The 23,406-nt window shown below is 57.4% G+C and overlaps 2 protein-coding genes and 1 non-coding gene across 9 annotated transcripts; 1 reads left to right on the top strand and 2 right to left on the bottom strand.

Annotated features, from left to right (window-relative positions):
* The first annotated feature begins 377 nt into the window (after positions 1 to 377).
* On the top strand, positions 378 to 8,524 carry LOC142026221 (uncharacterized). 3 transcript variants are annotated; one of them, XM_075019123.1, is made up of 4 exons: positions 378 to 963; positions 1,442 to 1,555; positions 1,872 to 2,638; positions 6,593 to 8,524. In XM_075019123.1, the coding sequence occupies exons 1-4, from the start codon at positions 711 to 713 to the stop codon at positions 7,982 to 7,984; spliced, it is 2,526 nt and encodes an 841-aa protein (XP_074875224.1). In that variant the 5' UTR covers positions 378 to 710; the 3' UTR covers positions 7,985 to 8,524. The 3 variants fall into 3 exon arrangements, with proteins under 3 accessions (XP_074875224.1, XP_074875223.1, XP_074875221.1); XM_075019122.1 differs by lacking the exons at positions 378 to 963; positions 1,442 to 1,555; positions 1,872 to 2,638 and adding exons at positions 4,183 to 4,498; positions 6,019 to 6,136 and having other exon boundaries at positions 6,351 to 8,524; XM_075019120.1 differs by lacking the exons at positions 378 to 963; positions 1,442 to 1,555; positions 1,872 to 2,638 and adding exons at positions 4,183 to 4,498; positions 6,019 to 6,136 and having other exon boundaries at positions 6,348 to 8,524.
* A 1,980-nt stretch (positions 8,525 to 10,504) lies between these two features.
* On the bottom strand, positions 10,505 to 18,107 carry LOC142026233 (uncharacterized). Of its 5 annotated transcripts, XM_075019147.1 has the most exons (4): positions 16,672 to 18,107; positions 15,348 to 16,453; positions 15,254 to 15,255; positions 10,505 to 11,492 (listed from the first exon to the last, which is right to left on the bottom strand). In XM_075019147.1, exons 1-4 carry the CDS (start codon positions 17,183 to 17,185, stop codon positions 10,649 to 10,651), a joined length of 2,466 nt encoding a protein of 821 aa, XP_074875248.1. In that variant the 5' UTR covers positions 17,186 to 18,107; the 3' UTR covers positions 10,505 to 10,648. The 5 variants fall into 5 exon arrangements, with proteins under 5 accessions (XP_074875248.1, XP_074875244.1, XP_074875246.1 ...); XM_075019143.1 differs by lacking the exons at positions 15,254 to 15,255; positions 15,348 to 16,453; positions 16,672 to 18,107 and adding exons at positions 12,242 to 12,345; positions 12,937 to 13,005 and having other exon boundaries at positions 10,505 to 12,132; XM_075019145.1 differs by lacking the exons at positions 15,254 to 15,255; positions 15,348 to 16,453; positions 16,672 to 18,107 and adding exons at positions 12,242 to 12,345; positions 12,937 to 12,996 and having other exon boundaries at positions 10,505 to 12,129.
* Positions 18,108 to 19,533: 1,426 nt separating this feature from the next.
* TRNAL-AAG (transfer RNA leucine (anticodon AAG)) lies at positions 19,534 to 19,615 on the bottom strand. The gene has a single exon. It is a non-coding gene; the product is annotated as a tRNA-Leu (tRNA).
* Between the last annotated feature and the right edge of the window lie 3,791 nt (positions 19,616 to 23,406).

The raw sequence follows: 23,406 nt of genomic DNA, 5'->3' as shown, positions 1-23,406 counted from the left end.
GGGACCCTGGGGACACGTCCTCCCCCGGGCTCTGAGGTCCCCAAGGTGAGAGGGCACAGCTGGGATGACCCCCGACCCCCCCCCGACCCCCCAGCCCATCTCATCCCCTTCTCTCCCCATTCCCCCCACAAGCTCCCAGCTGTTGTAGGGCTGCAGGGACACTGCTGGGCTCCTCCGAGACGTCCCAAAATCACAACGAAGCTCTGAGTTTTACGAACGAACTTCCTTCTCTTTCCTTTCTTTTTCTCCTCTTTTTGTTTCCTAGGACTGAGGCGCTACCGCGTTTTACTCCAGAATAGACAAATATCCTGAAACGCAAAAAAAAACAACCCCAAGAGATGGACACAGTGGAACTGGCTCAGGTGGATGATTCCTCAGGGTCTGGTTGGGGGTTTGCTCGTTCCTTCAGCGGCAATGGTCGTACACAAGAAAATCAGCCCTTTTCGGGGAAAAGAAACACTTATTTACGGGTGCAAAACCTCACTTGATGCTCTGCCCCAGCACAGGCTGCTGGGCAAGACACAGCCCTGAGAAAAGCCACCTTCACCCCCTCCCGTCCAGGCGGGCACAGGGAGGTTGATGATTTCCCTTTGGTATTTGTCCACGGGTCCTGCTCAGAGGTTTATTTTCAGGTCCACGAATTTTGGTCTTTTCCTGGGAGGTCCTTGTTTTTCTTCCCCGATGCCCCACGCTCTCCTTGGTTGCTTGGGATGGGCTTGAGCATCCCTGCTTCTTCATCCCAGGACCTCTGGGGTCTTTTTTTGTTCTTCTCCCTCTTGTACCGTGAGGCTGCGGCTCCGGCCCCAGGTACTGAAGGTCTCTCGCTGCTGCCGCAGGAGCCTGTGACCTTCGAGGAGGTGGCCGTGTATTTCACCAAGGAGCAGTGGGCTCTGCTGGAGCCGGTGCAGAGGACTCTCTACCTGGACGTCATGCTGGAGAACTACGAGGCCGTGATGTCTCTGGGTAAGGAGTTCTGTCCCTTCGGTGCTGGAGCCGAGAGCTCCTGAAGCTTTGGCTCGTGGCCCTTTCTGTTGCAGATGCTCTCAATTTTCAGATGGTTTGAGCTCTGCAGTAAGACAGACCACCTCCGTGGTGCTCCTCCTGGGAGACAGACCGAGGAGGAACACAGAGGAAAAGCCCTTTTTTCTTCTCTTCTGTGTCATTTTCCAGTGGATGGAAATATCTGTCTTCCCCGCAGGGATCTTTTCCCTTTTCCTGGACTAGCTCCATCCCAGTGATTGGGTTTGGGCCGATGTTTGCCCTCTGCGGGGCTTGGGTGGAGGACATATGTTCACCCAGGCACCTGGTGGTCTGGATGACCGTACCACCATCCTTCCTACCCTGCGTCCCCCAGGAAGTTCAAATTTCTTTAACTTTCCAAATACTCTACAATTCGCAAGTCCCTCATGCCGTTATCTCCTGATTTCACCCTTCGGAACAGGTCTTCCCACAGCCAAGGTAGACTTGCTCACCCAGATGCAAGAGCGAGGAGAGCGCTGGAGCCCTGGTCTTCAAGAAATGGAGAAAAAAGAAGCCCTGAGCAGCAGACACGCAGGTGAGGATGGGGTGCCTGTGCTCCTGAGCACCTACATCAGCGCACGCTATTATATCCTATCAAACCCACACCAGGATTTTAGCCAAAGGGTGACAGGTCCTATGAGGAGATACAGCTCCAGTGATCTTGGCTTGGAAATAAGAATAAATTTCCTCTCCCTTGATTTCCCCTTCTTCCATCCCTGGGGAAGCAGGGTGCTGCACCCCCAGCCAGTTTTCCTGCCTGGTTAATCAGCTTTTTCTACCCCTTCCCCTTGATGTTATTTCTACCTGGCCTGAGAAATAACCCGTCTGGCTTCTCTCTGTGTCACAACCAGGGTTAAGATGGAAAATAGACAGCGGGACGGTTTGCGGAAGAGGCAACGCTGATCTCAGAGAAAACCCAACCCAGGAGGACCCTGCAGAAAGGCAGCACACCCACACCGAGCCTGGACAAGAGGGCGGCCGGAGCAGGGACTTAATTACACCCCCGAGAGACGACGCGGGAGAGAAACCTTTCAAGTGCCTCGAGTGCGGGAGAAGCTTCACGCGGAGCTCGGACCTCGTTGTCCACCAGCGAACCCACACAGGAGAAAAACCCTACCAGTGCCCCGAGTGCAGGAGATGCTTCAACAGGAGCTCCAGCCTCATGACGCACCGGAAGGTGCACACCGGCGAGAGAAGGTACAAGTGCCTCGAGTGTGGGAAAAGCTTCACGCGGAGCTCGACGTTGACCGCCCACCAGAGAACCCACACGGGAGAAAAGCCCTACCCGTGCCGCGAGTGCGGGAAGCACTTCAGCAAAAGGTCAAACCTCGTGAAACACCAGCGGCAACACACCGGAGAGAGACCGTATCGATGCCTCGACTGCGGGAAAAGCTTCATACAGAGCTCGGATCTCAAAGTCCACCAGCGAACCCATACGGGAGAAAAGCCCTACCGGTGCTTGGAGTGTGGGAAACGCTTCGGCGTGCGATCCAAGCTGATTCAACACCAGCGCGTGCACACAGGGGAGAAGCCGTACACGTGTGGCAAGTGCGGGAAGAGCTTTGGGCAGAGCTCGCACCTTTCCGTGCACCAGAAAACTCACGGAGGAGAGAAATCGGTGCTCCGGCTGTGGAAGGTCATTCAGTGTGAGCTCCTGCCTTGTTAAAGATCAGAAGTTGCGCGTGGGATGTGGGTGTATAGAACATCTGAGAGCGCGTGCTTTGCGTTTAAACGTCTGTTGAATGCACACGTTGTAGGTGTGTTTGCACCTACAAAAGCTGGGAAAAGTCATGCAGTGAAAATGAAACTCCCACCAAAAGTGAGCTGGTCTGCGTGCAAGCGGGACTATTAAATATTTCAGAGGGTGGGTCAGGGAGGAAACGCTAATTGGTGTGTGGAGGGTGGTTGGGCTCGCCGAGGGCACTGGGCTTTGTACAGCCTGCATGGATCTTGTACTGAAATAGGCCAGTTTGTCCCTAGAACACCAGCTCTTCGGTGGTCCTCGTCATGTTCCTCATGACGTTCGGCCAGCTGGTGCGTCTCCTCCCGTGTCTGAACCCCTCCAAGCGATGCCGGTAGGGACCCAGGTTTTGGGTGAAGGAACCAAAAGCGGGGAAACAAAACAAGAAGCCACAACCCACAGCCCGCGCGTGCCTTGGGGGCTGCTGAGGTGGAACGAGCCGCGTTTCGTGTTGTTTGGGTGCTGGAAGCCTCGGACAGGCAGCACCCTCGCCGTGGACCGAGGCGCAGGGTGATGCAGGGGCAAATAGCGCAGGCAGGCTCATGCCTGCGCTCCTTAGGGTGGATTAGCTCTCGTTACATCAGAAACATCCTGGAAAGACCTTTGTGGAGCCGTCCAAACCAGGATAAGGGGATGGTGGGGACCTCCCTAGCAGACATAGCCCCAGCCTCTCCCCAGTCTGGGGTGGGAAAGAGCCGTCCCAGTAAGTCCAGATGCTGGGAGCTGCTTCGTGAGGGTTAAAGGAGAGGCACTTGCTATGGGTCAGGTGGGAGGATGGACATGCTGTCCAAGGGCAAGAAGAAAGACCTTGGGGAACGTTTGGGTTTGCACCTGATGGCTGTTATTTTCCTCTATATCCCCCCCCTGAAAAAAATTCCCAGAAAGCACAAAAGAAGGTTATTTCCTCCAGTAAAGATCCCTGCCTTTCTGCAGGTGTCTGTTGTTTCTTGCATCCCTGAACACCTTCAGATGTTTAACCCTACCGTTCAGTGAGACGAAAGGATTTTCATGGCACTGGTGAGACCACGTCTGGGCGCTGGGTCCAGTTTGGGGCTCTGCGGTGCAGTGAACCCCGTGGATGCTGAGAATGGGGCTGCAGCACTCCAGGCAGGATTACAGACACCCCACAGTCCCATCCAGCCTAAATTATTCCCCGATTCTGTTCGTAGTGACTTCTAACGCTTTTAAATCTCACCGGCTCCCGCCTCCCGTGGGGTGCCGGCGTGCCTCTGGCAGCCACCCACGCCACGAAGCCGAGCCGAGGTGACCCCGGCGAGTCCCAAATTATACAGGACCGACCCACCGCACCCGGTACGATTGGACCCCAGAAGTCGGGCGACCACCAGCCCCGCTCAGGCGGTAACTTCTGTCCTCGCCCGAGGACCGGGTGGGAAGAAACAGCGAAGGGCACAAATCCGCCTTCCCACCGCTCCCCCCCCGAGCCCGGCTGCTGCTCAACCACCAAATCCCTTCCGGAGAATATTAACGAGAAGGAAAAAAAAAATAAAAAAATAAAAATTACAATTAAAAGGCTCCGAATCCCATCCGGGGCTGGTGGTGGCCTTCTTCCCCGGCTGCCAATACCCCCCCCATCCCTAACTTGAGGTCGTGCCCCCCCCCCCCTCCCGGGTTTTCCCTCCGCGCATCCTCCGCGGCCGGGGCCGGTGTGCAGGAAGGGGCGGGAGCAGCGGGGGGGGGGGGGGGGAATGCGGGCAGGGCCGGGGGGGGCCGCTGCAGGTAGGAGAAGGCGAGGGGAAGGGGGGGGTTGTGGAAGGGGGGGGGGGGCGACCGGGGGTAGGATGGGAATAGCACCGGGGGTAGGGCGGGGGGGACGCGGAGGGACGGTCGGGGGGGGGGGGGGACGTGGGAGGAAGGCGGGAGTAGCACCGGGGGGGGGGCGGGGGGGGCACCGGGACCCTGAAGGGGCGGCCGGGGGCAGCGCCGGGGGACGGGGGGGGCAGTACTGGGGGTCAGTACTGGGGGACGGGGGGGGGGGAGTACTGGGGATCAGCACTGGGGGACAGTGGGGGCAGTACTGGGGGGCAGCACTGGGGGACGGGGGGGGAGTACTGGGGGGCAGTACTGGGGGACAGTGGGGGCAGTACTGGGGGGCAGCACTGGGGGACGGGGGGGTCAGTACTGGGGGACGGTGGGGTCAGTATTGGGGAGCAGCACTGGGGGACAGCGGGGGCAGTACTGGGGGTCAGTACTGGGAAGCAGCACTGGGGGACAGTGGGGTCAGTATTGGGGGGCAGCACTGGGGGACAGTGGGGTCAGTACTGGGGGACGGTGGGGTCAGTACTGGGGGGCAGTGGGGTCAGTACCAAGGGGGCAGCATTAGGGGACAGTGGGGTCAGTACTGGGGAGCAGCACTGGGGGACGGGGGGGCAGTAATGGGGATCAGTACTGGGAAGCAGCACTGGGGGACAGTGGGGTCAGTATTGGGGGGCAGCACTGGGGGACAGTGGGGTCAGTACTGGGGGGCAGTGGGGTCAGTACCAAGGGGGCAGCATTAGGGGACAGTGGGGTCAGTACTGGGGAGCAGCACTGGGGGACGGGGGGGCAGTAATGGGGATCAGTACTGGGGGACAGTGGGGGCAGTACTGGGGAGCAGCACTGGGGGACGGGGGGGTCAGTACTGGGGGACGGTGGGGTCAGTATTGGGGAGCAGCACTGGGGGACAGCGGGGGCAGTACTGGGGAGCAGCACTGGGGGACGGGGGGGCAGTACTGGGGGTCAGTACTGGGAAGCAGCACTGGGGGACAGTGGGGTCAGTATTGGGGGGCAGCACTGGGGAGCAGTGGGGTCAGTACTGGGGGACGGTGGGGTCAGTATTGGGGAGCAGCACTGGCGGATGGTGGGGTCAGTAGCAGGGGTCAGTACTGGGGGTCAGTACTGGGGGGCAGTACTGGGGGGCAGTGGGGTCAGTACCAAGGGGGCAACGTTAGGGGACAGTGGGGTCAGTACTGGGGAGCAGCAGTGGCGGATGGTAGGGTCAGTACTGGGGGACAGTGGGGTCAGTACCGGGGGTCAGTACTGGGGGACGGTGGGGTCAGTACTGGGGGTCAGTACCGAGGGACAGTGGGAACAATACGAGGGGACAGTACTGGGGGACGGGGGGGTCAGTACCAGGGACGACGGGGGGATCTGCCCGCCGTGCCTAGGTGCGAGGCTGAGGCTTGCTGGGTGCTTGCTGCCAGCGCAGCCCCTGCGGGTGACACCCTGGGGGGCTTGGGGGGGGTCTCTGCTGGTTTCAGCCCTTGGAGCAGGGGTTCCCTTTCCCGAAACCACCTTGGATGGAGCGAGCTGAAGAGCTGCCGGACCCCGATCCCCAGCGGGGGAAAGAAGGGGAGATCCCGGGAGACCCTCTTGCAGGTGAGGAGCTTATGCCCGTGGAAGGACCACCCGAGCCCCCTGCACCCACCCCTGCACCCCTCCCTCCCTGCTTTCACCCTCCCTCGAGCGACTGGGGTTGAGGGCGAAGGGGTTCTGCTCTCGCCTCGCCTGTGCTTTCATCCACCATCCCCCACCGTGACGTGGTTTCCCTTCAAGAAATAAAGACGTTGCTCTTGTTTGCGACCCGCAGCAGGATGCGCCACCAGAAGAACGGAGGAAGAGCCAGACCTGACGCGAGAAAGGGCTGAGCGAGGGGGAGGGCACGGAGTCGCAGCAGCAAAACGGGAAGGAAACGTTTTGGAGAGCCCTGGGCAGGAGGCAGCCCCTGAGAGCGAAACGGGGCCGGAAGGGGATAAACTCATCCGTCACGGAGGAAACCAAAAGGTCCTCAAAGAATCCAAAGCCCAGTACAGAACTGCCGCCAGAGAGAAGAAGTACATGTGCAACGAGTGTGGAAGGAGCTTCGGACAGAGCTCCAACCTTATCGTGCACCGGCGGATCCATACTGGAGAGAAACCTTACAAATGCCACGAGTGCGGGAAGTGCTTCAGGCAGAGCTCGAACCTCATCGTCCACCAGAAGACTCACACGGGAGAAAAGCTCTACGAGTGCCCCAAGTGCCAGAAGCGCTTCCCGGACAGGTCGCTGCTCATCAGGCACAAGAGGGTCCACGTAGGAGAAAAACCTTTCAAATGCCAGCAGTGTGGGAAAAGCTTCATTCACCAGTCGAGGCTTCTCGTCCACGAGAAGGCACACATAGGAGAAGAACTCTACCAGTGTCCCAAGTGTGGGAAACGCTTCAGGGAAAGAGCCAAGTTCCTCCAGCATCAGCGGCGGCACGTGGGAGAGCGTCGCTACAAGTGCTACGAGTGCGGGGAGGAGTTCGGGCAGAGCTCGGAGCTCAACCTCCACCAGAGGATCCACGTGGAGGAGAAGCTCTACCAGTGCTCGACGTGTGAGAAGTGCTTCAAGGACAGGTCCACCCTCATCAGGCACGAGACAGTGCACACGGGAGAGAAGCCCTACAAGTGCCACGAGTGCGGGAAGAGGTTCACCCGCAGCTCGGACATCATCGTCCATCAGCGGACGCACACGGGGGAGAAACCCTTCGAGTGCCCCGAGTGCGGGAAGAGCTTCAGCCACCGCTCAAATCTTTTCCGACACCAGAGGATGCACACGGGGGAGAAGCCGTATAAGTGTGAAGAGTGCGGGAAGCGATTCGGGCAAAGCTCAGAGCTTATTGTCCACCAGCGGACCCACACCGGGGAGAAGCCCTACCACTGCTCCGAGTGCGAGAAGTTCTTCAGGGGGAGGTCAACCCTCTTCAGGCACGAGAGGCTGCACACGGGGATCAAGCCGTACGAATGCAGCGAGTGCGGGAAAAGCTTCGGGCAGAGCGGGGACCTCATCGCACATCAGCGTTTCCATACGGGCGAGAAGCCCTACCAGTGCTCCCAGTGCAGAAAGTTCTTCAGCAACAGATCCAGCCTCGTGCGGCATCAGCGGCTGCACGCCGGCGAGAAACCCTACAAGTGCCATGAGTGCGAGAAGAGCTTCGGGCAGAGCTCGGACCTCATCGCCCACCAGCGGACCCACACCGGGGAGAAGCCCTACCCCTGCCCGGTCTGTGGGAAGAGCTTCAGCCGGAGATCCAACCTCATCGTGCATCAGCGGGTGCACAGAGGGCTTTGCAAGTGCCAGAAATGTGGGAGAAGCTTCCAGCCCAACTCGCATTTTGGGATGACGGTGGGGAAGGACTCGCTCCAGTGCTCCCAGTGTGCAGAGGGTTTCAAGGAGGGGTCAAATCCCATTGAACACCAGAGATAACACCGGGGAGAAACGGCTTTGTAAGTGCTCAGAGCAGAGAAGGGGTTTGGGGAAGAGTTGAGACATTGTTTGTGAAAGAGAAAAAAAATCAGCGCTTCTAGGTAAAAGTCTTCAGTTTTAAAGACTGCGAAAGTGGGGGAAAAAACCCCACCCCGTGCAAATGATCTAAAGTAGGCCGATCAGTCAATAACTTTTTTTCTTTTTTTTTGCTAATTATTTCCTGTTATTACTGAGTTTGCTCAAAGGGCTTGATGTGTTGGTCCACCATCCACTCACTCCCATCGCTCCCCAGTCAAACTGTCTGCTGTTTCAGGCTGTCCGTCATCCCATCGTCTGTCTGTAAAGCCCTTCCTTAAATCCTTTGACATTTTCCAGGCTGGGTACCCATCAGCACCCCAAAGATACTGTAGAAATCTGTCTTCCCCTCCACATCCTTCCCTCCCCCTTGTATGTATGTAACCTCAATTAAAAAAAGGCCCTCTGTTCCCAAGGAATGTCATGTTTTCCTTGTATTTTTCTGCTATATATTAAATTTTTATTTGCTGCTGCATGGCAGGGAGAAGTTACTGCTGTTAAAAAGAAAAGAGGGGAAAATTGCAAAGAGCTTCATAAAGCTGTTGGTGACCAGGGGATGGGAGCTGCCTGTTAATAACCCAAGAGAAAACAGTGAGATCTTGGTGAAGCCGAGCATCCAGGAACTGGCCTGGGGCCGGTCCTCTTCCCTTCCAGCTCTGCATCCTGGAGGAAAGCAAACATTGGGGAAATCACACTTTCCCAACAGGTTTTGGGGGAGTTGAGGGGGTTTTTCTGAGGGAGAAGGGTGGGGTTCTCTTGCTCCTGAGCTAGGGTTGATCTTGAAGGCTGCTCAGGTCTGGTTAGCGGAGGCAAAACAAGCCTTGGTGCAGGAAACTCCAACTAAAGCCTGACAACAACTGGGGGAAACTGGTCTCTTTGTCCAGTTTCTGCCTTTGTTTCCAGAAAAGCCAGCATCTGCTTGGCTTTGCTGTGCTACTCACAGGCTCACAGGGATGAAGGTGACCTGCAAGTCCCTTACCAGGCTTCCAGGACCTAGCATGAGAGAAGGTCCACAGCCATTGGGGTGCTCCAGGTACTCCACGAAGAGCTCGGCTCTTTGGCTTCGTCTTCCTCTTCCCTCTCCTCCTCTTTCTGTAGTTGCACCTCCCTCCCATTCCCTCATATCTCCTTATCTCCCCCTTTCCTCCAAAGACTTACAGCTGCCCATGGTGGCCACCACAGCAAAGATCTGCAGGAACACCATGGAAACGGTGGTGGTTTCCACCTTTTACTTTGACGTAGCCGTCCTATAACTTTCTGACCTTAAATCAGCACCAATCTTGGAGGTGTTTAGACCCCAGATGGTCCATTGGGCCAGTCAATATATCATTGACAGCCAAAATTGAGTATCTAAACCATAATTGTGGTACCACAGTGCTGCTTTAATGTAAAAAGATGGTGGGTGGTTTCCTCCATGCTGCTCTCCGCATGGTTGGATTGGAGTTGTGTTAATAATGTCCTGGCTGTTACTGGTGGTCGTGGTGGCGAGGGTCGTGTCACACAGTTTCTGAATGTACGTGAATGGATAGATGGTCCAGGAAACATTTATCTAGGATTTGGATAGAGAAGTGAGAACATCACTAGTGTTTCTTGGCCAAATTCAGGTTTGTGGCTACTTTTATTTGCCACTGTAGCTACCCTAGACCTTAAAGGTGTCTTTGGCAAGCCCAGGCACCTTCCCAGTAGGGATCCCCCCATCTCTTGGGTACCAGCTGACAATGTGATGGGACCATCCCATCTAGCGATGGGTCACCTAGCCCAAAGCAAGAGGGGGCAGTCTAGCCGCAGCCCTCCTAGATGTAAAGAAGATACCGTTAACGGCAGGAGCATTGGCAGTGCCACACCAACGGTGTCGCTCCGAGGCCACTGATGTCCCCAGACTGTGTACAATGGGCAAAGGGACAGGCTGGAGCCCGCAGCCAAGGGGGTGTCACTGGACAATCTACACTTCTGTGTCAACAACCATCCCGCAGACCTTGGGCCACATCTGGAGGATGGAGATGGAGGCAGACATGGTGCAGGAGGCTCGTGAGAGGTGTCAGAACAATTTAACATACCCTGGATGTCCATTGCACAGTTCTACAGAGCACCACAGGATCTCAACCCACAGGAGGGGAATTATTCCTGCTGGATGCGTGGGTCATCCAGACAATGCATTCGACCCCACTTCCCCGAGGACTGTGGTGAGATAAAGATGGGATGGTCGCTGGCTGATGGTGACAAGAGCAGAGGCTCAGCTCAGAGGTGATGCAAGGACGGGGAAAGAAGGCAAAGGAGGTGCCTGGGGACCACGTTTCTGTGATGGAAAGGCCCATCTAAAGAGGGATGCACGGGAGCCACGCAGCAAATGCCAAGCCCATTCCATGTGCTTGCAAAAAGACACGTTATTTAGTAAATAGGTTCATGTTTTACTCTAAAACATATATACAGGTATTTCCCTCCCCCTCCCGCCCCCACTGACTCCAATGTGGAACACAAAGATCCTGCACTTTCTATACGCCAGTGGCTGTTTCTTCTGTGCTTTTTCTTCTAAAGTGAGGAAGGTCTTGAGCTTTTTCTCCATCCTGTCTCTTTTTTTTCCCCAGGAATTCAATGTTTTTTCTCCTCCACGTCACTGCTGATGCTCAGCGGGGCTGAGCACGGGGCAGCGTTGTCCTCCATCAAGATGTCATGACGGAGTGAAAGAGCCGTGTTCTCCGCGAAGCTTTTCCCACGCTGCCGGCGTTTGCGGAGCCCGTCCGCGCCGTGCACTCGCTGGTGCACCATAAGGTTGGATTTCCTACCGAACCTCTTCCCGCATGCCAGGCACAGGTAGGGCTTCTCCCCGGTGTGGGTTCGCTGATGCGCGATGAGGTCCGTGCTCTGCCCGAAGCTCTTCCCACACTCGTGGCACTTGTAGGGCTTCTCTCCCGCGTGCTGTCGTTGATGCCTAATGAGGCTGGAGCTGTTGCTGAAGACCTTCCCGCACTCGGGGCACTTGTAGGGTTTTTCCCCTGTATGGAAACGCTGGTGGGCAACAAGGTCCCCGCTCAGCCCAAAGCTTTTCCCGCACTCAGGACACTGATAGGGTCTCTCCCCCGTGTGCAACCTCTCGTGTCTGATGAGCGTGGAACGACCCTTGAAGTATTTCCCGCACTCGGAGCAGTGGTAGGGCTTTTCGCCGCTGTGGGTCCTTAGGTGGACAACTAGATCTGCCCTGTGGCCAAAGTTTTTCCCACACTCTTGGCAGGGGAAAGGCTTCTCGCCTGTGTGCCTCCTCTGATGGGTAAAAAGGTTCGACCGGTGGTTGAAGGTTTTCCCGCACTCGGAGCAAGCGAAGGGTTTCTCCCCAGTGTGGATTCTCTGATGGACCGTAAGGTCCGATTTGCGGGTGAATCTCTTCTCGCACTCGTGACACTTGTAGGGCTTCTCGCCCGTGTGCAGCGTCTCGTGCCTGATGAGCGTGGACGGGTCTTTGAACCGTTTCTCGCACCTGGGGCACTTGTAGACTTTTTCCCTCGCGTGCAATTCCTGGTGCAGAGCGAGCTTCCCGCTCTGCCCGAGCCTTTTCCCACACTGGCAGCATCTAAACGCTCTGTCCCCCACCTGCGTTTGCTGGTGCTCGAGGAAATCCAGGTCATTCCCAGAGTTTTTCTTGCACTCGCGGCACCTCAGGGGCTTTTTCTCGGTGTGCAGCCGCTGATGCTTCGCAAGGTTCGATCTGTCACTGAAGAACTTCTCGCACCCGCAGCATTTGTACGGCTTTTCTCCGGTGTGTGTCCTTCGGTGCACAATGAGGTTTGAGCTCTGCCTGAACCTTTTCCCGCACTCGGTGCATATGTATTTCTTTTCTCGGGCGGCGGCTCTGTACGGGGCGGTGGATTCCTTCAGGACTTTGCAGTTTCCTTCGTGATGCACAAAGGTGCTTGCGTCCTTCCCTGGGTATCCTTGCAGCCCGTGGGCATTTACACCCAATTTTCTCTGCTGAAAACTCCCAGAAAAATTTCCTTCTGAGTTTACGGACAATGAGCTGCTCATTTCAGGGCGTTCCTGCTGGAGACTCTTCTCATTCTCACTCTCCGTCCCATGTCCTGCTGGGTTAGAAGTAAGTAATAATATCACTTAATGATCAGAAAGATGGCGTGGCAGAAAGGGGAAAAGATAAAGCACCTCTTGGATGGGACCCTGGGGTGCAGCTCTCACCTCTGGGAGGGTCTCGCGGGGCCTCCGGCTCCTCCTTTGCTCGGGGTTCGCCTTCCCATCGCTCCATCCCCTCGCCTACTGCCCTTGGGGAAAAAAAAACATTTCTCTCAGGGGGGGGAGAGAAAATAAAAGGCACAATCAATCTTTCTCACGCATGAGACGCTGCTGCGTTATAACTCTCCACGTCACTGTACCCACCGCAGAAATAGCATTTGGGACAATTAAGGGGTGGATTTATCACAGCAGCGGGAAATCTGGGAATAGTTTGACTCGGAGGGCACCTCCGGACCGTCCCCCCGCCACGCTCAAGGCAGAGCCGACACCTTCGCTTTGCTCAGAGCCGTGTCCGGGCGAGGGTTGAACATCTCCAGGGACAGAGAAACACACACACACACTAATCTGGGGGGGCCTCACCACCCACACGATGGTTTTATTTTCATTTTTTTGTTCTCTTGGTGAAGTGTGGGGGTCCATCACACACACACACACACCCCCCCCGCCCGGAGTGGTTGCAAACACTGACGCCCCCCCCCCCTTTCGCCTTCCCCATAAAAGCTAGACCCCCCCCCCCCCAAAAAAAAAAAAAAAATTTAAAACCACCCTGGGAAGGGTTTAATTTTTTTTTTTTTTTTTTTTTTTTGCAAGGGCAACTTCTCCCAACTCTATGCCGGGATCCCCCCCCCCCCCCCCGGTACCTGCGGCCCCCCGGCCCCGTCCCCGGCTCCGTCCCCGGTTCCGTCCCGGCGGCCCCGCGCTGCTCCCGCCCCTTCCTGTCTGCGGGGCCCCGCGCGCCTCCGGCCCCCCCACGGCACGCCTCGGTCCGCCCACGAGTGCCCGGGGTCGTGGCCCCCCCCGATGCCTGGGTCCCCCCCAAATGCCTGGGTCCCCCCTGAATGCCTGGGTCCCCCCCCGGACGCCTGGGTCCCCCCCAAATGCCTGGGTCCCCCCCCCCCGGACGCCTGGGTACCCCCTCGAGTGCCTGGGTCCCCCCCGAATGCCTGGGGTCCCCCCCCCCCAAATGCCTGGGTCGTGGCCCCCCCCGGACGCCTGGGTCTCCCCCCCGGACGGCTGGGTCCCCCCTTGAGTGCCTGGGTCCCCCCCCCCGAATGTCTGGGTCCCCCCCTGAATGCCTGGGTCCCCCCCCCGGATGCCTGGGTCCCCCCCCAAATGCCTGGGTTCTCCCCCCAAGGATGCCTGGGTCCCCCCTCAAATGGTTGCATTCCCCCCCCCCCCCCCGCACACCTGGGTCCCCATCCCAGCTCATTGCAACCCCTCGCTTCTCCCAGTGTGGACCCGCGGGGTCATTGGGGCGGGGCAGTTTTTTAGAGGGGTTGGTGACCCTCCCCCCCCCCCCAGCCCACCCCATCACCACCCTTCACCCCCTGCCACGCAGCTCAGGGGCCACACGTGGCCTTAGCGGGACCTCGGCATCCCTCCTTGGTGACCCTCTGACCATCTGGGGGTGGGGGGGGGTCCACCCCATCCCCTCGCTGTGACGCGCTGCTGGGTGGGGACATCGCTCAGGACCCTCCCCCCCCCCCCCAAATCCTCCAAGCCCACCGTGGGGCCACCAGCCTGGTTCTGCTGGAGGAGCGCCGGGCTCCATCTCAACCCCAGATGTTCCCCCCACCATGGGCTGCCCTCCCGGCTCGTGTGTGTCCCCCCCCCAGCGTGGTCCTTCCATACCAGCAGGACTGGTGGTGCTGGAGGCGCTGGATGCCCACCCGGGTCTGGGGGAACCATCCTGCACCGCGGGTATGGGGATGTAGGTGAGGGTCCCCTAATTTTGGGCACGGGCAGGGAAGTTTCAGACCGTTCCCATCAGCCACAGAGCAGCGTCGCGCCGCCAGACGTTGAATCTGGCCGCAGACGCTCCAGCCGTAGCACCAGTACGGAGGACGTACTGGGACCAGTTTGGCCCCAGCGTGATGGTAAGAGAGGCAGAGCGAGGCGGGCACGGAGGATGCCCGAAATGGCGAGAGCGGAGACGCGCGTCCCCAGACTGCCGCGTCCTCCCAGTAAAACCCAACAGCCCCAGTACAGAGCTCCCACCGGTGTTTCTCTTGGTGGCGGCACATTCAGCCCCAGCCACGGCGCGAGCAGCAGTGATGACCCAGAGCGTGCCAGCGAAGGAAAGAAACGGGTTATTTATTGAACATTTGATGTTAAGTTACCTCCGACGGCTTCCTTTTGGGACACTGATCCTTTCACATCGTGTTCCTTTCACTGAAATCTCGCGGGTTTCCCTTCAATCGGGTAGAGCGGATGCTTTGTCCACTCCCCAACATCCACAGTGGAGATCTTTTGATTTTTCTCCACTGTTAAAAACATCTACACCTCCTGGAGGGAAAATGCTCATTCCTCTAATATTCCTCTAGCAATATAAAATTTCCATATATTTTTATCAAATATCTAATATGAAAATAAAAATCTCCTTAGGAACAATCAACTTTTTTTTAAGTCGAGGTTTGACGCATCGAGGCTGGACGTGCGACGGACACTTGGACAGGAGCAGAGCCCATGTCTCAGCTAACCTTAAAAAAATAGAACAGCAAGATGTTGAAAAAAAAGAGGGAATAGGGTGGTAGAAGGGGTCTCACCAGGGAGCAAAGAGTCTGGATGAAGCTGCTGGAGGAGCAAAGCGAAGACTATTAAACGATCTATGCGATAATGTGAGGAATTAGGAGGAATTAGCCTTTTTCCATCACTGAGGAACCCATGCTGTAGTGTTTAACTCTTTTTCTGCCCCTGAGTAGTCTCCAATACTGCCCCCCCCCCCCCAAAAAAAAGGTTAAATCTCACACAGGAGGATGTCCCACGCTGCTCTCGTTTCTTCTCGTCTTGCATGATCTTGGTGCCAAGCCAAGCCAAGCCATTTCTTCCTCTTCCAGGCACTTGGGAGGTGTTTTTTTTCTCCTCTGCGTCACGTCTGCCGGTCAAGGAGGCTTGATGCCTCCTCGAAGGGCTTTGCACACTCGGAGCACGGGGACGAGCCTTCTCCCATGCCCACACTGCTGGGACCATGGGCGCCAGAGTCTTCCTCTGAGTTCTTCCCGCATTTTGAGCGTTCTCCAGTTCTCCGTCCTCTGTGTCCCCTCTGATGGACGATGAGGCTGGATTTCCTGGTGAACCTCTTCCCGCACTCGGTGCAGGGGTAGGGCTTCTCCCCGGTGTGGGTCCGTTGGTGGGCGATGAGGTCCGAGCTCTGCCCGAAGCTCTTCCCGCACTCGTGGCACTTGTAGGGCTTCTCCCCCAGATGCCATTTCTGGTGTTTAACGAGGCTGGATTTATTGCAGAAGAACTTCCCGCACTCGGAGCAGTGGTAGGGCTTCTCTCCCGTGTGGAAGCGCTGGTGGGTGATAAGGTCCCCGCTCTGGCCAAAGCTCTTCCCACACTCAGAGCACTCGTAGGGTTTCTCCCCCGTGTGCAACCTCTCGTGCCTGAAGAGTCCGTACCTCCCCCGGAAGGATTTTTCACACTGGGAGCACTGGTAGGGCTTCTCCTCGGTGTGCGTTCGCTGATGGATGGTGAGCTCCGATCTGCGGGCAAAGTTTTTCCCGCACTCGTGGCAGGTGAAGGGTTTCTCCCCAGTGTGGACGATCTGATGGGTGAAGAGGTTGGACCGTTGGCTGAACCTCTTCCCACACTCGGAGCACTCGAAGGGTTTCTCCCCCGTGTGCGTCCGCTGATGGACGATGATGTCCGAGCTGCGGGTGAACCTCTTCCCGCACTCGTGGCACTTGTAGGGCTTCTCTCCCGTGTGCACTCTCTCGTGCCTAATGAGGGTGGACCTGTCCTTGAAGAACTTCTCGCACGTCGAGCACTGGTAGGGCTTCTCCGCCATGTGGCTTTTCTGATGGGAACTAAGGTCTGAGCTCTTCCCAAACTCCTTTCCACACTCCTGGCATTTGAAAGTCTTTCCTCCCCTGTGCAACCTCTGGTGGCAAATGAGCTCTGACCTGTCCTGGAAGCATTTCTTGCAGTGGGAACATTCGTAGAGACTTTCTTCTGCAAAGAGTTGCTGATACCCCTTGCCACGGGTGAATTCGTCCTTCCGCTCCATCCCCGGGCATCCCTCCATCCCCCAGTTGCTCTCACAAGCTCTCCCACGGTTATTCCCTTCGGATTTTACCACCGTTTCATCCGCTTTGGCTCCATCGGGACACCCCTGCTCCCCACGGCATCCTTCATCCTCCCTCCGCATCCCGTCTCCTGCAGGGTTAGATGGAGATTGAGTTATGGTTTTGCCCTGGGATGGGACCCGACACATCGGCGGCTGTTTCCAGGGACCGGCGAGGAGTCGTGGGATGGAGGTTGACCGCGGAGGGATGATTTCCAAAGGACCACCCCACCGGCACGGTCCTCGCCCGTTGGCAGGGTGAAACGAAGGCGATGCCTGGTGGCTCCTCTCCCGCGCCCCGATTTCTCACCTGCACGAATGCGCCCGAGGCCGCCCAGCTCCTCTCTCCCCGTGGGACCAGGCATCACCATCTCTCCCCCTTCTTCCATCCAGAGGCTGATTTGGGGCTGGAAAGCCCTGTTTTGGGGTGGGGGCGAGGTAGGCAGACACGCCGCCGTCAGAGGGAGCCGACAGTCTCCCCCCCGGGGGTTGGGGGAATTTTTTTTTCCCACCGCTTCTCGATTGCGATGCGCTCTCCCCCCCCCTCCCAAAATCTCGCAGCCCCTCGAGCGACTCTTTATCCTCTCCTTGGGGCGAGCGATGCTGCGGGTGGCTGGACCCCCGGTCCCGTGTCGTCGTCCCCCAGCTCTACCGAGGGTCCCCGGGATGCTCTGCCCGCAGCAAAGGAGGCCGCTCCGCGTTGCTGGCCGGGTTGCTGTGCGGAGGCACAGGAAAAAGCCAAGGGGGAGGCGGGGGGGACGACAGTTCCGGCTGTGCTGAGGCTGTTTGGGAGATGCCTGTGCTGATTTACCAGCCGCCTTCATCCCCGGCTGCTCTCCAGCCCTTGGCCGCAGATGGGAGAGGAGATGAGGACCAGCAAGATGCACCCCTGGAAAAAAAAAAAAAAATAATAATAATAATGGCGGGGGGGGGAACACGGTGAAAGCTCATCCGCTGCCTTGCTGTGGTGTGGGTGTGTGTGCCGTGGGGGTGAAGAGAGAGGCTGGCAGTGGGGCTTTGGGCTTTTGTTCACGAAATTTATTTTCTGGAAGTGATGGGGATTCCCTGTCCCAAACATCTGGAGGCTTGGCCCAAGGTATGACGGTAGCTGGTTCGATTCCCAGCCTGCAGGACACCCTTACCTGCACCGGTCGGGCTGGAGATGAGCGGATTTCTTTAACTCCTCTCCCGGGAGCGTGCTGTCAAAGCCCAGGCTGGACCAAAAGCATCGCTGCGTCCCTTTTGCTCAGGCTCCAAAAACTCAGGTGTGCTCCAAGGGGGGGTCGGACACCGGCCCCTCCCCCTGAGCGCTGCCCAGCTCCCTTCTACCCTTTGCTGCTCGCACGCAGCTTTCATAACCGGCCAATTTCCCACCCCACAACTTTCGCCGTGCCCGTCCCACCCAGCACCTCGCACCCTCATCCTGGTCCCTGCAGCACCCAGCCAGGGGCTGCCCGTGGGATCCGGAGCAGAGGTTTGCAGGGCTCTGCTGGGCAGGGAAATGCAGTGGGGTGCTGGGAAATGCAGTGGGGTGCAGGGAAATGCAGTGGGGTGCTGGGGAGGGAGATGCAGTGGGGTGCAGGGAAATGCAGTGGGGTGCTGGGCAGAGCACGCTGACATGATCCCTACGCTGGGAACAGCCTTTAGCTCTTGCGGAATCACCAGCTTGCCTCGCCAGGGTGGATCCAGGGTCCACCACGGTGCTTGGAACCCCTTTCCCACCACCAGCCCCCAACCCAAACCCCCATCCCGACAGCAGGTGCCTGCAATGGGATGGATCCGGCCCCCGGGCGACGCTGCCAGAGCTCACCTCTGTCACGACACATCCCTCTGCGCCAGGACTGGGACTGATGCACATCCTCGGGATGCAGTGGTCGCTCCCTGGCAGCGCGGGTCTGGCCGATGGAGGATGAGGATGGCTACGCCACGCTGGGCTTTGGGTCAAAAGGCAGCACCCTGGGAACACCAGCAGCCATGGTCCAGGGTCACCAAGGACCATCCCAGCTGCTCTGCAAGCACACTCGCATTCCAGCTGGCGTCAGATTTTGCATCTGCCTTTCCATAGACTCGTAGAATCATTTTGGTTTTAAGATCGTCGACTCCAACTGCAAACTTGATGCTGCCATGTCTACCGCTAAACCACGGGGGCTTCATCCTGCTCCCTGTATTCCAGCTCAGGGGGCTGGGCACCCCAAGAACAACTGCTCTTACTGTTAAAGACAGAGGCAAAGGCGGCATTAAGTACCTCAGTCTTTGACACTGTGTTCCCCCAGCATCCAATAAAGGATGGAGATTCTCCTTAGCCTGCCTTTTATTGTTAATGTATCTATAGAAACATATTTTTTTATTGCCTTTTACAGCAGTAGCCAAATTAAGTTCTAGCTGGGCTTTGGCCCTTCTTGTTTCCTCCCTGCATACCCTCACAACATCCCTGTAGTCCTCCTGAGCTGCCTGCCCCTTCTTCCAAAGGTCATAAATTCTCTTTATTTTTTTTTTTTTTTCTCCCCAAGTTCCAACCAAAACTCTCTGTTCAGCTGGGCCAGTCTTCTTCCCCACCAGCTCATCCTTTGGCACATGGGTTTTCCCTTCAGGACTGCTTCCCGAGGGACAAGAAGTGGTTCGGGGGGGGGGTCTTCAAGTGTCAGGACATCCTGGCTGTGCCCTGTCCCTTTGCCTTGTCAGCTTGGGGACCTCTGATCCCTGGGGATGACGTATCCCCAAGATCCCATCCTCACCCATACCCAAAATAAGGGGTTCGGGGTGGGGGGGTCTGAGGGGCTTTACCCATAGCAGCGTATGGGTACTGGGGTACTGGCGTGGCGATACCCAGCTCTGGGGGGCAGGGGGCCATACCCAGACCTGGGGAGGGGGAACCAGGGGCGAGCCTATCTCTATCCCAAAGGGATTCCAGGACACCCACACCTAACCCTGGGTAGGTACTGGGGGGGGGGGCGGTGTGTGTGCATGAAAATCGCCCATCACAGTGCAAAGCGTCTTGCTGAGTCCAGCTTCTCCACTGGATCCAGAATGCCCACGCTCACCCGGTACTGGGGAAGCCCAAAAGTGGGCAGAGCGCTCCTCCAGATGTGGGGTGTGTGTCCCCCCCCACATGCTCCAGATGTGACACCATGCCATGCTCCAGCTGTGCTCCCTGCAGAGCCCAAAAGAGACCTGGCAGCGGTGGGATTCGAACCCACGCCCCCGAAGAGACTGGAGCCTTAATCCAGCGCCTTAGACCGCTCGGCCACGCTACCCTGCTGGAAAAATTTGGGCTTGTTTTGTGGAACAATAAGAAAAAAATTGGGGAATTCTGCAAAATTCTTAATGGGGATTTTTAAAGGGGGGTTGGGGGTCTCAGCCCTGTCCTGCCACCCCCAGGGGTCACACTGCCCCAGTGGAAAAAGTTGGGTTGTTATGCAAATCAATAAGACAAGAATTTGGGAATGCTGCAAAATTCATAAATGGGGTGTTTTAAAGGGGGTTGGGGGAAGGGAACGGGGTCTCAGCCCGGGGGTCACGCTCAGCTTCTCTTCCCTTTGGGAGCCAAAGGATGGAGCTCTGGGTAGGCAACATGAACAAGGGAGCTTGGGGACTGTTCCCAGATGCCGAGAACATCCTGGGTTTGGTTTCTTCCCCCAGTTTTCTGCCCAGCTTCGCTCCCCCAACTTACACAAAACCTGGCAGCCTTTTTTTTTTTTTTTTTAAACAATAAAAAGCCCCTGGAATTTCAAAAGGAAGGATGGTGGACATTTATAGAAATTCCTCCCAAACACCCATGGGGTGGGGTTTTTTTCCCAAGTACAGGTGAATTAAAATTGTATTGACACCCCCAGGAAAAAAAAAAAGAACAAAAAGAGGTTCATAGGGATAAAAAATATCATTATTTTTTGCAGTGGTCCAGTTGTCATCCTTTCTGGGGACACGGAACCGCTCTAGCCCCAAAATCCCTGAGCTGAGCCCTCCCAGGATTTGGAGATATGGGGATGGGCAGCTGGCTGCCCTCATTCCTGCTCCATGGCTGGGCAGACCATGAGATATTTGGTGTTTCTCCCTCCCTGGGACAAGCCGAGGCTGAAGAAGGGTCTCAGGGTGCCAGCAAAGGCCCCGCCGTGGGTGGGTTGGCGGCAGTGTAGAAGGTCGCTTCTCCACCTTTGTAATCCAGGTAGATCCCCCACTCTCCTGGGCTTTGCTCGGGTGGAAAGGGTGATGGGGTGGGAGAGCAGGACCTTGTGCTGGTTGCTGTTCCTCAAGCACATCCTCCAGAAGCCTGCTGGTGGGGAGGGAGGACCCGTCCCCTTCCTCTTCAGTCTCCCCGGACACCCCCACGTCCCACGCGGTGTTGTCCCCCACCTCCACCTCCCAGTAGCGCCGGAGAAACCAGTAGCTGAAACTGTTGATGGACCACCTTACATCCCCCACCACATCATTACCACGCTATAATGACATCACCCGGCCCTTTAGCTGTGCAAACCTCTCTCGAAGCACCGGTGGCGAATTTGCTGAACCCAACCACCACCGCAGCCCCCCCACCCCTCCCACCCCATCCCCACGAGCACCCACAGCTACAAGACCTTGGCAGGGTCTGGTCCTCCTGGCCACAGGACCAGGCAGCCCCTCGCCCTCCACCTTTCCGGCACGGAAATTGCAGCACCTTGTATTTCTCGGCAGCCTCCCGGAGGGGAACAGCGGCGTGGACGTGGCAAGCCTGCAACTCAGCACGGCGCCGGCACACCGGGGTTCGGTCCTCCCTGCAGAACATCTCCAGGGCTTTCTGGTGCTCTTGGCACTTCTCCTGGGTGGGGGGACTTTGCCAGCCGGCTTCCAACCCCTTCTCCATCCATCCATCCTTCCATGCCAGACAGAGCAGGCAGCACCGAGGGCATGGTCCGGCTGTGCCCGCACTGTCTCCGGCTGGTGCGAGAGCCGCAGATCCGATGCTTGCACCCCCGTGAATGTCAGCAGGGTCTTGAAGGGCACAAAGTCATCTCCTGGCATTGCTGAGCTGCCATCGCTCCTCCTGGCAGCTCCATTTCATTTTCTGGGTCAATGGCTGGGAAGGGGGATAATGCCCCACTGCCCTGGGGTCCCTTTTGGACCTCTCCAGGAGACCACCCCCCACCATGGTGAGGATGCCAAGGATGGGACATACCTGCTCATGGTGCTCCTGACGTCCTGGAGAAGGGAAGGACAGCCGACTCGGTGCCTGGTCCCTACACGGGGAGCACTGGTCAGGGGCGGGGGGGGGTCAGAACCACCCCACAGCGATGCAGGAGCCGCTGGGGCAAACCCCAGAGCCTGTCCCCACCATCCCACAACTCCGACATGCCCCTGATGTTGGGACCTGTGGAAATTCAGACCCATCACAGCCCTCCCCGGGTGCAGGAAGACCCCAAGGCCACCCCACCCGCAGGCATGTCCCCTCCAGCTCCACGATCACAGGGCTCCAGGTTCTCCAACCCCAGGTTCTCCAGCTTCTGGTTGGGGTGCAGGTGGCTCCCCAAGACCACGTGCCCTGGCACATCCTCACGTCCTCCATGTGCACGCTCAACCTTGGACGCAGCTCGGCTTTCTGCCAGCTAAGAGCATCGTCCTGGCTCAGGAGAGCGCCAGGACCAGCTGGAGATGGGGGGTGGAGGAGCCGTGGGGGTTCCCCATCCCATCTCTCTCCCCCAGCTTTCCCAACCGCAAGCGACCAAATCACGATCCCGCACTCCCGGAAACCCCGTTCCACTTTATTGCACCTCATTTTAAAGCAGGTACCCACAAACAAGCTGTCACAGCCGAGCCAAATTCTTCACGGTGTATTTTGAAGGTGGCAGCATAAAAATCAGATGGGGGACAGTGAGCACGAGGTGGGGAAATCGGGGAAGGAAATGTGTGTTTGGAAAACGCTGTATCCAATAAAAACAGATGATCCAAATGGACCAAACCTCAGGGGGGATGGAGACCCCTGGGTTTCAGGATGGGCCTTCTCTTGAAATATTTAACTGTTTTTGGAGGTGGGAACCTAAAATGAGGCTTTTTAGCCTCTGAAGGAGGACCTAGATGTTCTCCTCCAGCAGGTTCCTAATGCACAAGCCAAGCCAAGCGTTCCCCAAACCCCGCAGCCCTCCATCCCATCGTGGCATCGGCATCTCTGCAGCCACCCCAGGATCGGGGACTGAGCAGCCACCGCTGTCCCCTGGCACCGTGCCGCGACCCACCACTGCACACCTGGTCCCGAGAACATCCTCTGCCATCAGGTGTGTTTGGAGGAAGGGTGAAAATTAGGCTGAAATGCATTTCTGGGATGGATGGGACACGGAAGGGGGTATCCATCTGTCCATCCATGGTCATTGAGGTGGGCACCCAAAGGCACCTCGAAGGGGTTGGGCAAACCAAGTCATTGTTTGGGACCCATCAGCAGCTCCTTGCGGAGGTGCGTCCGCAGATGCTTCATAAGGGAAGAGCTGGACATGAAGCACTTGGTGCATTTGGTGCATTTATAAGGTTTCTCCCCAGTGTGGATCCTTTGGTGGATGATGAGGGTGGAGCTGGCCCGAAAGCTCTTCTCGCAGTAAGAGCACTGGTAGGGTTTCTCACCCGTGTGGATACGCTGGTGCCTACGGAGGGTGGTGCTCTCCCGAAAAGCTTTCCCACAGTCGGAGCAGACGTAGGGTCTGGGTCCTATGTGGCTCTTTTGGTGGAGGAGGAGGGCTGAGTGGACGGTGAAGGCGATCCCGCAGTTGGAGCACTGGTGGGGTTTCTCTACCAAATGCTTTTTCTGGTGTCGCTTAAAAGATGAGCTTTCAAAGAAAGCTTCCCCGCAGTCGGAGCACGGATAGGGGGGCTGGGCCCTGTGGGTCCTGAGATGGACTACGAAGGCTGAGTTTTTGGGGAAGGTTTCCCCACACTCGGGACACGTGTAGGTCCCTTCCTCCATATGTGTCTTGCGATGCTTGCTGAGCGATTTGCTGGCCATGAATCTTTTCCCACAGTCGGGGCACTCGTAGGGTCTCTCCCCAGTGTGTATTCGACGGTGGATGATAAGAGCCGAGTTGGAAGT

The sequence above is a fragment of the Buteo buteo genome, chromosome 32 (assembly GCF_964188355.1).
Source record: "Buteo buteo chromosome 32, bButBut1.hap1.1, whole genome shotgun sequence".
NCBI lineage: Eukaryota > Metazoa > Chordata > Aves > Accipitriformes > Accipitridae > Buteo > Buteo buteo.
The sequence above is the reverse complement of the archived record's forward strand: the minus strand, read 5'-3'. Positions and strand labels throughout refer to the sequence as shown.